Source organism: Amphiprion ocellaris, chromosome 10, assembly GCF_022539595.1.
Source record: "Amphiprion ocellaris isolate individual 3 ecotype Okinawa chromosome 10, ASM2253959v1, whole genome shotgun sequence".
Classification (NCBI taxonomy): Eukaryota; Metazoa; Chordata; class Actinopteri; family Pomacentridae; genus Amphiprion; species Amphiprion ocellaris.
In genome coordinates this window covers 2119183-2135623 of record NC_072775.1, presented here as the reverse complement: position 1 = coordinate 2135623, position 16441 = coordinate 2119183, and the positions used below count along the sequence as shown (strand labels likewise).

The following is a 16441-nucleotide window of genomic DNA, read 5'->3' as shown; positions in this document are numbered from 1 at the left end:
ATTTTTTTTGTGAATGTTCTTCGGAAACATTTTTAACATTTCTTTTTGCCACCAAAAAATGTTCAAAAATTTTCCAAAAATGTTGAAAATGTGGACATCAGAAGTTTCACTGTGAAAATATATATTTTTTCCACATTTTCAAACTTTAAAACAGGTTAATTTTGACCTGCAGAACGACACGAGGGTTAAACTGATTTTGAGTTTTCTTGTAAAATTCAACTCAAAACAAGATAATTTCAAGATTGTTTGACTTAACAAGATATTTAAGATGCATTGTCTTAAAACAAGTCCCTCCATCTGCTGAAATGTCTCTTGTTCAGAGAATTTATTTTAAATCGAGTGAGATGAGACATTTTGACTAAAAATCAGACAAACAGACTTGGTAAGATTTGGAGTTTCTGCAGTGTGGAGTGCTTGTGCTCCTCTATGATGCTGCAGGTTGGTTCCACACCAGCAGGCGTCGCTGTTTGTCTCTGAGAAACATCTGGACCTGAAGGGAAAGTCTCCTGAATCCATGAGATCTTCCTGGAAGTGATTATTAGTTGTTTAAAGCTGAAGCAGATTAAATATCAAACAGTGAATACAAACAACAGCTGCAGCCTTGAGGAAAAGCGTATCTTCTCCTTCTTTTTATTTAATTATTGCGGTGTTTCCATCCTTCTGTCCCACCTCTTACTTCCAATTAGCTAAAGGGGCGGGACGGCTGCCTGTTGCACACTTCTGATTGGCCAACGTGCTTTGTCAATCACCAGCTCGTCCTGTATCCTCCTGTTGGCGAACACGGTCCACACCAGAAGTCAGAAAGTCAAATTTCAGAAGGGGGTTGAAGAAGAGGAGCAGATTTACGCAGCGGTTCTGCATCTCCTCTAAACGCTCCATAGCTCAGAAGTGTACCAAGACTGTGTGAGAGCTTCAGGATTTAGGATTAATCTGGTTTAGTTTTTATAAAAAGGCAGGTTAACTGAAGTTGAGGACTTGTTGGCTCCTGTCTCCGGCTCTTTTTTCCTTTCCTTTTTGGTTTTTTTTACGCGCAGCTTTTTACGCACCTGAGTCTATGCAGCTTCAACATGACTTTCAGGCATCAGAGCGACTGAAACTATCATGGTGACTTTATTTCCCGGCGTCGTACCTGCTGCTGCTGCCGCCTCTCACTGTGGAATAACCGGAGTCCAGGTGTCTCCAGGGCAGAGCTGATGTGGCCGTTTGGAGACGCCAGCTGGGATCTGACAGAGCGCAGGAGTTTGGGATGCGAGAGAAACCTTAGGGAGACGGTCCTCGGCTTCTTTCACCTGGATTCAACTCGCCATGGCCTCTGAAACGGTGTGCGGGCTGGTGTTCAGGCTGCTGCTGCCGGTTTGTCTCGCAGCCGGTGAGTTTCAGCTCCAACCTGCACTTTTTACGCATCTTAAGCGGCCTCATGGCGCTGTCTGTGCGTCAGGTGGATGATCTGGTTGTTCTTCCTGCAACCCGTTCTCTTGTTTTTATTCTCCCTTTACCTCCTAAACTTAATAAAAATCCTAAAATGTCATATATTCTAACACAACCCCTGATCTATTTCTGAATTTAAGAGCATCAGTTGGATTTATCTTTGTGTGAAGCTGTCGTTGATTTTTCTGCTTATTTGTGTTTGACCTCATGATGCTGGAGGTCACAGTCACTGCTGAAGATCTGATGCCCCAAAATAACGAATCCAAGCAACGCTTAGCCGCCTGTTATATGAAGATTACAAAGCAGAGCTGACTTTTAGCAGCTTTTAGTCGCCTTTTATTGGATTTAGTTAAAGGAAACACAGCTGACAACAGAGCGTCCATCAAAGGCGAGGTGTTTATTTTCAGTGAGAAATATCAAAAATAATTAAAAAATCTGGCCAATACAAGTTAAAAATGAGTCTTTTCTCAGCTAGAAATACTTATTTGGGGATTTTCTTTACTTACTCTTTACTAATCTGTTGCAAAAAAAGCTTAATTTCAGTGCAAGGATGCTGCAGTAGCACCAGATGCTCCAGCTGTCTCGCCTTTCCTTTAAATTTAGATCTGTGGTTTCTGGTTGTTAACCCTCATGTTGTCCTGCGGGTCAAAACTGACCCGTTTTAAAGTTTGAAAATGTGGAAAAAAAAAAAAAAAATTTCACAGTGAAACTTCTGATGTCTACATTTTCAACATTCTTGGGAAATCTTTGAGCATTTGTTGGTGGAAAAAAAGAAATGTTAAAAATGTTGCTTAAGAACATTCACATAAAAATCAACCAAAATCCAGCGAATTTCACTGGATTTTGGTTGATTTTTATGTGAATGTTCTTAAAGAAAATATTAGAAGTTTTACTGATATATATGGAATCACTTTTTTGCTGAATTTTTGGATTTTTTTTCAGAGAAGGAAACAATATTTTTTGGTGCCTGTAAATGAAGACAACAGGAGGGTTAAGTTTATATCTGTGGTTTCTGTTTTTTATTGAATCATCGCTGTTGTCGCTGATCGTCCAGCTGCTGACAGTCTTACTCCTGTTATTCTGCATTTTACATCCATGTCTTGTGCTGCTCCACATTCCTCTGGGATGCAGTCAATGGCAGAGTTTTGGTTTGTTTACTGAATTTATAACTTTGTTAAGAAAAACGCTCCACAGACGAATGTCGGTGGAAGTTTCTGCCTGATTCACTCCTTTGCTATGCAGATGCAGAAGATGATTCATGCTGTCTAACCTGGCAGCAACCAGCCTGAAGAAGACTCTTTACCCTTGTGTCGTCCTGCGGGTCAAAATTAACCCGTTTTAAAGTTTGAAAATGTGGAAAAAATATATATATTTTCACAGTGAAACTTCTGATGTCCACATTTTCAACATTTTTGGGAAATCTTTCAACATTTTTTGGTGGAAAAAAAGAAATGTTAAAAATGTTTAAGAACATTCACATAAAAAAATCAACCAAAATCCAGCGAATTTCACTGGATTTTGTTGATTTTTAAGTGAATGTTCTTAAAGGAAATATTAGAAGTTTTACTGATATATACGGAATCACTTTAGATATTTTTAGGATTTTTTTGGACAATTTTTGCTCATTTTTTGAAAATATTTACAAGAATTTTCTTGCCAAATTTGGGGGATTTTTTAAAAATAAAACTTTTAAGGGAAACTTTTAAGGAATTATTGGAATTTTCTTCCTAAAGGTCTTGCAAATTTTCAGAAAATTGTGGAATTTTTTTGCTGAATTTTTAGATTTTTTTCAGACAAGGAAACAATATTTTTTGGTGCCCGTAAATGAGGACAACAGGAAGGTTAAAAGCAGATGTAGAGTTTGTGGATGATGCTGGTGGTTCGGTTTAAATTAAACGTGGTTTACTTTAATCCTGTGGTCGGCCACAAGTGAAGGATGATTAGCGTCAAGGAGCCACTGAGGTTCCAGTGTGGTGTATGCGTTAGACTTACGAGGCCGGGGTACTTTCCAGCTAACAGCATGCTTTCTATAGATAAGACCCACTCAGTGCCGTCGTAATGCATCACCTGACGGCCTGACGCCCCCTTTATTTCCAAAAGCAATAGTGAGGCCATGCATTGTCTCCATTAATTCGTGGAAAGTCGTTTTAACAGTATGAATTAATAATGCGGTTGTGAGGGGAGAGAAGAATTGCTTTCCCTCTTATCGTAAACACAGCTTTAATATTTTATGTTTTTTCAAAGTGCAAATGAGCACTTGTCATTCACCGCAGCTGCACACAGATGAGGGAAATGCAAAGCGGAAACAGGAGAACGTATGCAGCAGCAGATAGCGTTTATATACCAGCATCACCACATCAGCAGTTTAACTTTTCTGTTTCAACTCTAATTTTATCACCCCATTCACTCTGTAATGCTTTTTTTTATGCTTTACAGATTGTATTTCATGTCTTTCTGCCAGTTTTTGGACAGTAGAATAAATATTTTACGGCCTCTTGGTGCTAAATAAACACTGGAGGAGACAAACTGCAGCACGGCAGATGTTATCTGAGCCCAAACAGCTTCATTACCGCTGCTGTAAAAACAAAACTCATGTTTTTTTATTTCCATTATGATCATGTCTTTTCAAATTCCATAATTATTTATTATGGAAACAATCACTTATTAATAAAAAATGACTGGATATCACTAAAATGTCAACTATGATACAAAAAGTCCCGCAATTATATATTGACTCGTCCAGAATGACTTGAAAATGATCCATAATTATGGAAAATTATTCCAGAATGACATGAAATTTGTCCTAAATGACTTGAAAATTATCCCAAAGACACAAAAATGATCCACAATGATGAGAAAAGATCCAAGCTGACATAAAACTTGTTAAAAATTACTCAAAAATTGTCCAAAATGACTCAGAACTTGTCCAAAATGACTCAAAAAATTGTTCAGAATGACTTAAAAATGATCCATAATTACAGAAAATTAGTCCTGAATGACATAAAATTTGTCCTGAATAACTCAAAGATCATTCCAAAGACACAAAACATGATCCAAAATGATGAGAAAAGATCCAAGCTGACATAAAACGTGTTGAAATTGACAAGAAAATTGTCCAAAATGACTTGAAAATTGTCAAAGTCAATCTATAATTGAGGGACTTTTGAAGTCCATGGGATATATCTGGCATGCATTTTTATAAAAACTATAAACTAATGTTTTTTATGTTCATTATGATCATGTCTTTTCAAATTCCATAATTATTTATTATGGAAACAATCACTTATTAATAAAAAAATGACTGGATTTAATAAAAACTCTAATTTTATCACCTTATTCACTCTGTAATGCTGTTTTTATGGTTTACAGATCATAATTCATGTCTTTCTGCCAGTTTTTGGACAGTTGGATAAGTATTTTACGGCCTCTCTGTGCTAAATAAACACTGGAGGAGACACACTGCAGCACGGCAGATGTTATCTGAGCCCAAACAGCTTCATTACCGCTGCTGTCCATGTTGGGTTGTGTAATATGCGTCTCCTCTGGTGTCACAGTGAAAGACTTGTCTGCTGGCGTTACACAGTCTGTGTTTCCTGTTGGCCATCTGACAGCACCTCTATTGAAACGCTGCTGCCGCTGCCCGTGTGTACACAATCCCCTCAACCGCAACCAAACACACACAACCTGCACACAGCTACAGTTGTCGCTGTTTACATGTTTACAGCTGCAGTTTTGGAGTGCGAACATAATTGTGAGGAACCGCGGTGCTTTTAATTTGAAAGCGATCATTTTGTGTAAACGTTGATATACAGATGCTCTGCTGTTTAATTTGGAGGCAGACAGACACATCAGAATGTGTAAACTTTATCAGAAACAGAACGTTTGTCTTTGAAAATATGGCAACAATTACTCAGTATAAAGTCAAGGATTGTATAAAGGAAGATGAGCTGTTTTTAGATCATTGTTGAGAATAAAAAGAATTATAAAACAGCTGCCTAAAAGTGAATCAAGAATGTGCAAACATGGACATTAGGGTTGCCACAAACGACAAATCGCCTGAGCACGATACGATCGTGCATATATAGTATATGCACGATACAGCGCGGATGTCCGTGTGTGTTCCGCGCTCCGCTCCGACGGTGATTTCTGTTGCATTGCGCGCTCACTTCCGCTTTTGATGACGTATTGTGCTCAGGCGATTCGTCAATTCGTCGTTTGTGGCAGCCCTACTGGACATTAAGCTAAATCAGCAGACCGATAATACCCTGCATCAGACCTCAGTTTAGCCATAATTTAATCATTCCTAAAAAAAAATTTAACTTAAAAAATAGTTGAAGATGTCAGATTAAACTCTCTATGCTAGGAAACCAAAGGCAAAGTTGTGAATAAAAAAAAAAACACAGAAGTTAGTATGAAGTGTTGAAGCTTTGGTGTTCGCTGTGGTAAGTTCACTGTTTGTCTTACTAGTTTAATCTGCCATATTTCAAATTTGAGGTTTTTGTGATCTTTTTTCCCCAGTACATGGAGCTAAAACAAGTCCACAAAGTAAAATTACAAGCTTCTACATTAGCATTATCACAGGCAAACCAACCGCTAGCAGGATAATTTTACACAATTAACTGAAAATTATTATAAGTTTTGAGAAAAAAATAAACCTTTAACACATTTGTCTTTTACAAATAATGAGTTAAAACACTCTATTGTTCATTTCAATACAGTTAAACTTCTATAACAACCTTAAGTTAAGTTATGGGTCATAGCTTAACAAGCTAACACTGGCTAACGTTAGCAAATGCATTTTAGCTACTTTACTGACCCAATAGCTTTATAACTTCACCTGTACTTATGGTATTTTCTGCTATTACTGTAGCTATAATATTGAGTTTTACACCTTATCGTTTGGACACAGTGGCTGCTCTTTAGTAGCAAATACATTGTTTGTTTAGCGGCTACGGTTGGCGGTTAGCCACGTAGCCGCTAGCTTGTAGTATTAGCAAACTTGCCAGGAACCTACTGACATTTGATAACTTTCATGAGCGTTTAAACAAATGTAGAGGGACAAGGGGAAGAGGGATTTTGATAATCCGTTAATTGTTCTAGTCATTTTTCAACCACAGAATTATATTTTTTAGGTTCTCACTTTTGCTTTTTTACTTTGTCAAATCTGACAATAAACTGAATATTTAGCTTTAGTCTGTATGAGATTCCAGCAGAAATTTGTACATTTACAAAACTGTTAATCATGAAAATAATCAGCAGAAAGTTGATCATGAAAATGATCATTTGAAGTAAATATTTTCAGGTTTTCTTGCTCTTCTACAACAGTAAATAGAGCACGTTTTTAATTCAAATGATGAGGTTTCTGGTTAAAATCTGTGAACTAATCAACAACTGAAAACTAGCTGCTCCTACAGGATGTGTTGTGTCATATGTTTAGTCAGAAATTAGATTTTGTTTGTTGAAATTAGTTCCAGATGCTGGTAAATCACCCTGACTTTTATTTTACAAAAGCCCGTTTCTAGTGTTGTGCTCTGGTGAAAGCAGTGGATGCGGTGAGCTCTTTATTACTCTCCTCTGAAGGGTTTAAATTCCTGCGTTATCTCCTGGTGCTTGGTTTGGCCTGGCACTGCATCACTTTATCTTCTGTCAGTGTTTTTATCATATCTGGAGGCTGAAACTCTGAAATCAGTGAGTCCACATTAAAAGGCTGCTTTGGTTCTGTTGGTTTTACTGTGATAATAGCTTTAACTGGGGAGAGACAAAAAGCCAGATTCAGCCACGAATGGGGATTTTTTGCAGTAATCTGATGACCGAAAACAAGGGCGGCTTATTTTCATTCCCTGTGTTAAAAATCCTGGGATGGTGAGTCATGCGGCAAGAGGCTAATGGTCAGGAAGATTCCGGTCAAGTGTCTTTAGGCTCGCAGGGGGAGCAGAACCTCATAGATCCACCAAGATACTCCTCATCTACAGTCAGTTTAGCATCTGAGGAGGTGAATACTAGCAGCAGCAGACCCCAGGCTGCCAACCTGAGCACAAGTGGCGAGTTTAGAAGCTTATTTAATGCCATATGTAGTGGAGATAAAAATGCAGTGGGTGGAGATAGAAGGGGAGCGTTTCAGAGATTGTGAGTCATTCCCTCCTGAATCACACAGGAGAAGGTTTAGGCTGAAAAACAATCCAGTTAAAAAGTTCTGAACAAATGAAAGCAATAATGAGAACAATATTGATAACTGTTTTTTTTTTTTTATGCCGTTCTATTTGTGGTTTGTGTGTTTGGCATTCCAAGGGTCAATCTAGAACTGAGGGACTTTTGAAGTCCATGGGATATATCTGCATACATTTATATTAAAAATGAAAAAAAAAACTAAATCAATTTTAAAAAACATGTTATTTCTGTTCTTTATGATCACGTCTTTACAAATTCCACAACAATTTATTACGGAAACAATCACTTATTATTAAAAATGACTGGATATCACTAAAATGTCAACTATGATACAAAAAGTCTCGCAATTATATATTGATCCGTCCAGAATGACTTGAAAATGATCCATAATTACAGAAAATTTGTCCAGAATGACTCAAAAATTATCCCAAAGACACAGAACTGATCCAACATGACGAGAAACATTCCAAGCTGACATAAAACCTGTTGAAAATGACAAGAAAATTGTCCAAAATGACACAAAAATTGTCCAAAATGACTTAAACTGTTCAAAATGACTTGAAAATGATCCATAATTATGAAAAATTAGTCATTTTTATACAAAAAAAACAAACAACTAATGTTATTTCTGTTCATTATGATCATGTCTTTTCAAATTCCATAATTATTCATTATGGAAACAATCAGTTATTAATAAAAAGTGACTGGATATCACTAAAATGTCAAATATGACCCACAAGCAGATCATCAACAGATGTTTGTGATCTGAGATGACAGCTTCTGTAACTTTTATTAACTTTTCTTTTCTTAGATTTTTCTGTTTTTTCTGAGCTCAGAGGGAACCAGGAGGTGCTTCTACTGCAGGAGAAGTCAGAGCCCAGTCAGATGTCCATGAATAGCTCCATTGAGTGCGCAAAGATAAATAAAAGCACCGTTTTCAGCAGTTAAGTGTAATTTTTCAGGAGTTCAAGAGCAGTAGCTGCCGACGTCGGTGACTCAGACGATAACTCGTGCAGCCGACCGGCCCGTAAACTCTGCGCTTGTTGATTTAACCGCCAGCAGAAATTGGGAAGGTGGAGCTGAGTGAGAGTCACTGTGTGCTTCCCTCCCTGCCTCCTGGATGCCTGGCCTAGAAATGTTCAGGGAAACGTCAGAGGTTACGCAGCTCATCATGCAGGGAAAACCTGACAGATCAGCTGATTTATCGCCGTAAACTTCTCAGGTTGTTTGAAACTGGACAGCTAGCTTCACGTGGTTCACTCTGGAAGCGTTAATTGATGTTTAGTCAGAAAACGAGGTGAGCTGTTTCGCTGGTAAAAGCCTCGACCGGGCAGATGGTCAGTGAGGAGCGTCACCGATCAATATGTCAATTAATGCTTTTTGGAAGTCATGTTTGCACTTAAGCGCTTTAACTTTCATCATGAGACCAGAAGGCTTTGTTCAATGTGCCTGAACGGGGCATGTTCAGGAAACGGATGCAGAGCGGAGTTACATAATCCAGTGTCCTGACGCATCCTAAAGACTGAAGCAGTAAATTAAAATAGATTAAAGTAGAGCTTCACTGTGAAGCGTCGCTGCAGCATCACCAGCTAAGAAATTAACAACTTAGGATGTAAAACTGAGAAACTGGAACCAGTGAATGTTTGGCCTAAAGATTAATTATCACAATAGTTACCAATTAATTAACCCTGTAAAACCCAAATATAGAAAAAAATGAGCAATAATATATATATATGTATGTATGTATGTATGTATGTATGTATGTATGTATGTATGTATGTATGTATGTATATATATATATGTGTATATATATATATATATATATATATATATATATATATATATATATATACACACACACACACACACCCAAATATAGAAAAAAATGAGTAACAGTAATATATATTTATTTAGATATAAATAATAGAAGATAGAATCCAGGTGCTTTTACTGTTTGTGTTTGTTTTTTTTTTTTGTGAACATTAAATCCCCAGTTTTTGATTTTATTAACTTCACGTTAACATTTTATGGAGGACAAATAACATATTCAGTGCAGCACAAAACATGCTCTCTGATGGATTAAAGCAAAGAAAAAGGGATTAAAAAATGGTTGATAATTAATTAGAAATCCTCATTTGTTCCGGACGGCACCGTTTCAGACACTTTCTTGACATTTTCATGCTCTGGCTGTGTTTCATTTAAAGAAGTTATTTTCCTGTTTTCTTTCCAGCTCTTGAGGTACATCGTGCGTTTTAAGGAAATCTGCTCTGAGATTTAGTTTTGCAGAGTTAAATCATAAAAGAAGATCCAGGAGATAGAAAGCTGCTCTTTTTCTCCATCAGTCAGTTAACTGTGTCTCTTAACGACTATCTGGTGATTATTGAGCTTCTGATCAAACGTCAGTGAATTAAACTCCGGCTCTTTTAGTGATGAACAGGTAATGAGACTTGAGAGTGTGAAGTTTAGTCGGAGGAATGTTCTGGCCTTTTATTACTACACCGGGAACATTTTAATGACTTTCACAACATGTTTGCTTCAAATGTGTGTTGAGTTGATCTCAGACGAGCCCACTGCCTGCTGCTTTATTTACTGTGAAACACTAAATAATGCACACAGAGCAGTAAAGGCTGTTAAATTAGTGCTGTACGTCGAAGGAGTTTCAATCTGTATTTGTGTTTTTTTCCCCCACAGCTTGCCTGTTCAGGTACAATGCCCTGTCCTTTGTCTACCTCATCTACCTCCTGCTTCTTCCACTCTTCCCAGAGCCCACGAGCACAACGATGCAAGGTAAGCTCCACTTTTTGAAGCTTTCGGCGGCTTTTGTCGACTCCCAAAAACCTCCAGTTTGAATCACAATATTGTCTCCCGTAACACAAACCTGCCCTTCTCCAGGAGACTTGAATTTCCTCGAGATGAGGGTGGATTTTGGCAACCGTTTCAGTCCATGAAAGGTAATATTGGTTCGAGTGGGCACGAGTCCATCTGTAAAAATAAAAACGATCCACAGCGTTCCAGATCTGAGATAGAAAGACGTGATCCGTCAGGGCCTGATCTAAAGTCTGCTTGATGAAAATTGACATTTTAAGGTTAGGTATATACAGATAACGGCCTGAAAAGCTAAACACACAAGTTTTACAGTTGAGAAAGAGCCCGTAAAACATTGTGAGGATAAGGACTGTTTCTGATAATGGCTCAAGTTGCTGAAAGGGGGATATAAAAGTCTTAAGGCCCCACTGGTTCTCTCTGTGGGTTTTATTTAGTAAAACTATGATCTGCAGGCTATTTACAAGCGCTGTTAGTTAATTGAGCCAAGCTGAAGGTTAAGTTGAAGCTTTAGATGGAACCGTTTTGGTGTTGTAGTTTAGGAAAGAATGCAGTAAAGCTGGTGGATTAGCTTTAGTATCATCCTCTAGAGCAGAGGAGTCAAACTCATAGTCAAACTCCAGGTTCCACATTCAGCCCAGTTTGATCTGAAGTGGACTGGACCAGTAAAATCACAGCATAATAACCTATAAATAACCACAACTCCTAATGGTTCCTTTGGTTTAGTGCAAAAGTGTTCATTGTGACAGTGTCAGACAAATATAATTTCCACCTTACAACTTCCAGATCACAGAGTGTCTACAAAGGAACACAACATTTAGTCATTTGGAACTGAACCATAGAGGATTTACTGGATGAACAAAATGACAAAAAGAAGACAAAAAAAGACAAAATATTACAAAAATGAGACACAAAACGACAAAAAATTGACAAATAAAACAAAAAAGAGACAACAAATTCACCAAAAAAAGTTACAAAGCAACAAAAACATGGACAAATGAGACAAAGACACACAAGGACAAAAATGAGAAACAAAACGACAAAAACACAAGACAAAAGACAAAAGTCAGACAAAAAAAGACAAAAAATAACAAAATCAAGACAAAGTATTACAAAAATGAGACACAAAAGGATAAAAAGTGGGACAACTGACACAAAACAAAACGAGAAAAAATTTGATAAGAAAGTTACAAAACGACAAAAAATGGACAAATGACAAAAATGAGACAAAAAAAACACAATAAACTTATAGTTTTACTAATTTACAATGTACAGTTAATGTCTTCTCCGTAATTTTTACACTTTGAGGGCCGGATTGGACCCTCTGGAGGACCGTTTTTTGCCCGCGGACCGCATGTTGGACACCCCTGGTCTAGAGATTAAATAAATCCCAGCGAACCTCTGAGGTTCATGAGAAGCGACTGAGGCGACTGTTCTCCTTTCGGCTGATGAATGTGGGATTAGCTTCCTCACTTCACACCTCCCAGACCTCCAGTAATAATGTGGGCTTCTGTCAGAGACCACATGCAGTGTTTAATAATACATAAAGACATACTGGCCGAGGGAACAACATCCAGTCTGAGGCTCGTCTCCACCTGAAATAACAATCAGGAAGTGAAGGAAGCAGAAAGGAGGGCAGAGTGGACCACTTACGACCTCATCAATAGTTAAAGAGACGAGTCTTCTAGTAAAGCTGGATGTTCACGGATCTGATTGCTGTTGGCTTTAAGAGCAGTTCAACAGTTATGTCAGGATAGGTATGGCTTTTTTTTTGTATTATCAAGTCTTTTCTGTCTTATGAGCCCAAAACTCAAAAGGCCTGCAGCTGAAAATGTCTTGTCTTGTAGTTTTATCTACATTCCAAACTTCAACATCAACTAAGCGACAAAAACTAGCCCGATATTGGCAAAGATACTGAAAAAAAACAATAAAAACATGACAAAATATTACAAAAATGAGACACAGATGGTAAAAGCCAGACAAAAAAAGACCAAAAAAGCAGACAAAATATACAAAACGAGGCCCAAAACAACAAAAGAACAATGAACAATCTAATATTTTACTTTATGATCAAAACTACTTGTCATGGTCTAGAAATTATTTTAAATTTATAGTTTTACTAATTTACAATCAGCAGTTAATGTCTTGTCTGGAATTTTTACACTTTGAGGGCCGGACTGGACCCTCCGGAGGACCGCTTTTGGCCCGCGGGCCTCATGTTGGACACTCCTGGTTTAGAAAGTGTGCAGATTTGCAGACGATTGGAAAAGGCGTCAAAAAGTCCACATCAGAGCCTTCATTCAGTCGACAGTTTGACAGAGAAACGGCAAAACTTCTTCAGGAGACCTCTGGGTGTTTATGTGCAGATTTTGCTAAAATCCCCCAAATAAGCGAAACGAAATGTGTCCACCTTCACTTAAATTTGATCCTTTTGAGGAAACCTGCACCAGACGTGTCCTAAAATGTTATTCCAAAGATGGATTCTTAAAAAGCAGACCTATGAGACGTGTTAAGACCCCTGATAGACGTCTAAAAGCTTCAATATAAACCTGATAAATCACTCGTAACTGCAAATATTTAGATTAATTCAAGCAACTGAAGAGGAAAACTGTCGTATTCAACAAGGCGTACAGCACCTATTGCTCTTTAAATACTCCATATGAGAGCAACCGTTAAGGTTTGTTCACCTCCACTGAGAATTAAATGCCTTCTTGGGAACGTGGAGCCAAATCCTGCGAGAGTAAAATCACAACAACACGTTGCATAAGTTATTGTTTGTCTCCAGCCGGAGTCTCGTATACCGACATATCCTCGGGCCCTGCTGTGGCTTTTTAAAGCAAATTACACCTAATGAATTATTCATGTCCAACATTTGGTTTAAATTAACTTTTACGGATTTAACTGCCGTGTGTCCTTGAAGACCGAGAGACAAAATGAAACAGACCATCAAAACGAAGCAGCGAATTTAGCCCGATCCCGTCGCTGATTCACTCAGAGCAGAGCGTCTCAACGACATGTTTTCATATTTGTCTGTCTAAACATCTACGGTACGTTTGTTCACTTCAATGGAGGGAATGTCCAAACCCCTGCAAGGAGAAAGTTCATGATTGTCTGCTAACACTGTAAGCCAGGGGTGTCCAACATGAGGCCCGCGGTCCTCCAGAGGGTCCAATCCGGCCCTCAAAGTGTAAAAATTCCAGAGAAGACATTAACTGCAGGTTGTAAATTAGTAAAACTATAAATTTAAAATCATTTCTAGACCATGACAAGTTGTTTTGATCAGAAAGTAAAATACTAGATTGTTCATTGTTCTTTTGTCATTTTGTGTCTCATTTTTGTCATTTTGTGTCTGTTTTTGTTGTCTGGCTTTTACCATTTGTGTCTCATTTTTGTAATATTTTGTCATGTTCTTATGTGTCATGCTTTTGTCATTTTGTCATTTTTGTCGCTTTGTGTTTTGCATTATTTTTTTATGCATCGTTTTTGTGGTTTTGTTTCACGCTTTTGTCGTTTTGTGTCTTATTTTGTAATATTTTGTCTTTTTTGTTGTTTTTGTTTTTTGTCTGACTTTTGTTGTTTGTCTCATGTTTTTGTCATTTTGCATTTCGTTTTTGTCTCGCTTTTGTTTTTAGTCCTATTTTTGTCATTTTGTGTTTCGTTTTATTTTTTGTTTTGTGTGTCGTTTTTGTCGTTTTGTTTCACATTTTAATTTTTTGTCATTTTTGTCGTTTGTCCATTTTTTTGTTACTTTGTGAATTTTTTTGTCAAATTTTTGTCTCTTTTTTTGGTTTTGTTTCGTGTCGTTTGTCTCATTTTTTGTCATTTTGTGTCTCTTGTCAGTTTCTGTCTCATTTTTGTAACATTTTGTCTTGTTTTTGTTGCTTTTTTGTCTGACTTTTGTTGTTTTGTTTCATTGTCATTTTTTGTCTCATTTTTATCATTTGTCCACCCCTGTTATCGACCATCTTTAGCTCCCATGAAGTCACACATTTAACCACACCCACCTCCCTTAGGATTTACTGCTTTAGTTCCAGAACTGTCCCATGATGGAACCCACCTGACAGTTAAAGCATCCAAACCCTTCATTCATCACAACTTTATGCCTAAATCCAATTCAGACGTGTTGGTTTTGTAAAATCAGGCCGAAGACGTAAGTAAGAAAACAGAACAATGCTCTCTGTTTGCACTCGGATTTAAAAGCTCTCCTGGGACGATGTTTTGCAACTGAATAATGCAGCGAAGTGGAATTTTTGTTCAATATGATGGTCAGACAGCTGGACCAGATGTTCATCAGACGGCATAAATGTTCTGTTATTGGTAGGAAACCAGTGACGGAGCCAGAGCAGTCGCATTGTCCAGAGCTGTACCACCAATTTGGACGCTAAAAGTCCTCGTACCTCGTATTTACAAGCGTTCTTTTCCCTCGCTGTGAAAGCTTGGGGAATTGCAACGGGAAATTAGCACAAATTGTTTTCACTTGGATGTTTAGCAGCTGGCTTGGTGAGCTGCTGTGATCAGGTTTGCCCTCAGCAGTAGCGCCTCGCTGCAGCCAGGATATTGCAGTAAAACCACTATGCATTCCCCACAAGGATGCTGTAAATGTAATGGGATGGAGATGTTTCCCTGAGAGGAACTGCTGGACCAAACAATGCAGATGGTGGAGCTTCATTTAATCTGTCAGGCTTCAGGGCACTTTACTGATCAAATAACCGGCGTGCCATCGAGCTTCCCTGAGCGTGAACAGTTTCATTTTCATAATAGGAAGAAAACTACTGTAGAGAATTATCACCATAACAACTCTTGAAATTATCCCAAATACCTGTAGGTGCACTATAAAAGAACCATGTGTTAAACATCTGGATCTACTGACAGCTGGATTCTTCACCTGCATTGACCCGCTCAACCCCAAAACATCCTGTTGTCTTTTAAAAATCACCAAAATGACACCATTCAACAGAGCCAGAAGCTGCAAGAGCAGAAACTACTGTCGGATTTTGAAGTTTATGATCAGCTGATCGTCAGTGAAGAGCAGAAAATTCACCAAATCTGAGCTCAAAATTATTTTTCTTTTGTTCTACGTGTCTCATTTAATAATTTGCCAAAAATAAACCATTTACTCGAACCAGTTTTTGTGAAAAGCTAAAGATTCTTTAATGACTCGGTACAAAAACTCAAGGCTGAACTGCAGGCAGTGTTCACACAGAGCACAGAGGATAGAGCTGAAGTTTATGGAATAACAGGAGTGTCATAATAAACGATAAATCTGTTAAAAAATAAGGAAATAAATGTGTAAATATAAAGAGGAAGAAATAAAAGAATAACTAAAAAAATCTGTTAAGATGAAATAAATGTGTAAACACAAAGAGGAATAAATAAAAGAATAAATAAAGAATAAATAAAAAATAAATCTGGTCAAAAAAGACCTAAATGTGTAAATATAAAAGGGAACATATAAAAGAATAAATCAAAAAAGAAATCTGTTAAAAAATAAGGAAATAAATGTATAAAGAGGAATAAATAAAAGATTAAATAAAAAAATAAATATGGTAAAAAAAAGAAGACAAATGTGTAAATATGAAGAGTAATCAATAAAAGAATAAATAAAATAAGCATGCTAAAAAAATAAGGAAATAAATGTGTAAATATAAAAAAGAAGTAAAAAGAATAAATAAAAAATCTGTTAAAAATGAGGAAATAAATATGTAAATATAAAGAGGAATAAATAAAAAAATTTTAAAAGTTGAAAAATATGGAAATATAAAAGGTAAATTTTGTCTTTGCTTTTCCCTTTTCCTTTGTTTTTTCCTTTTGTTTTACCTTTTTGCCTTTGCTTTTAATTGATGGACTGAGCTGTCAATCAAATGGCTTTGGGTGGGGCTTCCTGTCCAGGTGAGTAGTCAATACCTTAAAAAACTATTTTGTTACTTATTTTTTTATTCATCTTTATATTTACACATTTATTTCCCTATTTTTATAGCAGATTTATTTTTTATTATGGCACTCCTGTGATTCCATAGAGGTA

At 37.2% G+C, this 16441-nt stretch overlaps 1 protein-coding gene across 14 annotated transcripts in view; it reads left to right on the top strand.

Moving 5' to 3' along the window:
• The first annotated feature begins 788 nt into the window (after positions 1-788).
• The window catches only part of LOC111570823 (piezo-type mechanosensitive ion channel component 2), a 117888-nt gene continuing 102235 nt past the window's right edge, over positions 789-16441 (top strand). For all 14 annotated transcript variants that reach the window (XM_055014823.1, XM_055014825.1, XM_055014835.1 and 11 more), the window contains exons 1-2: positions 789-1369; positions 10288-10383. In XM_055014823.1, coding sequence (XP_054870798.1) covers positions 1306-1369; positions 10288-10383 — 160 coding nt within the window. In that variant the 5' untranslated portion in view covers positions 789-1305. The remainder of the gene's footprint in view (positions 1370-10287; positions 10384-16441) is intronic.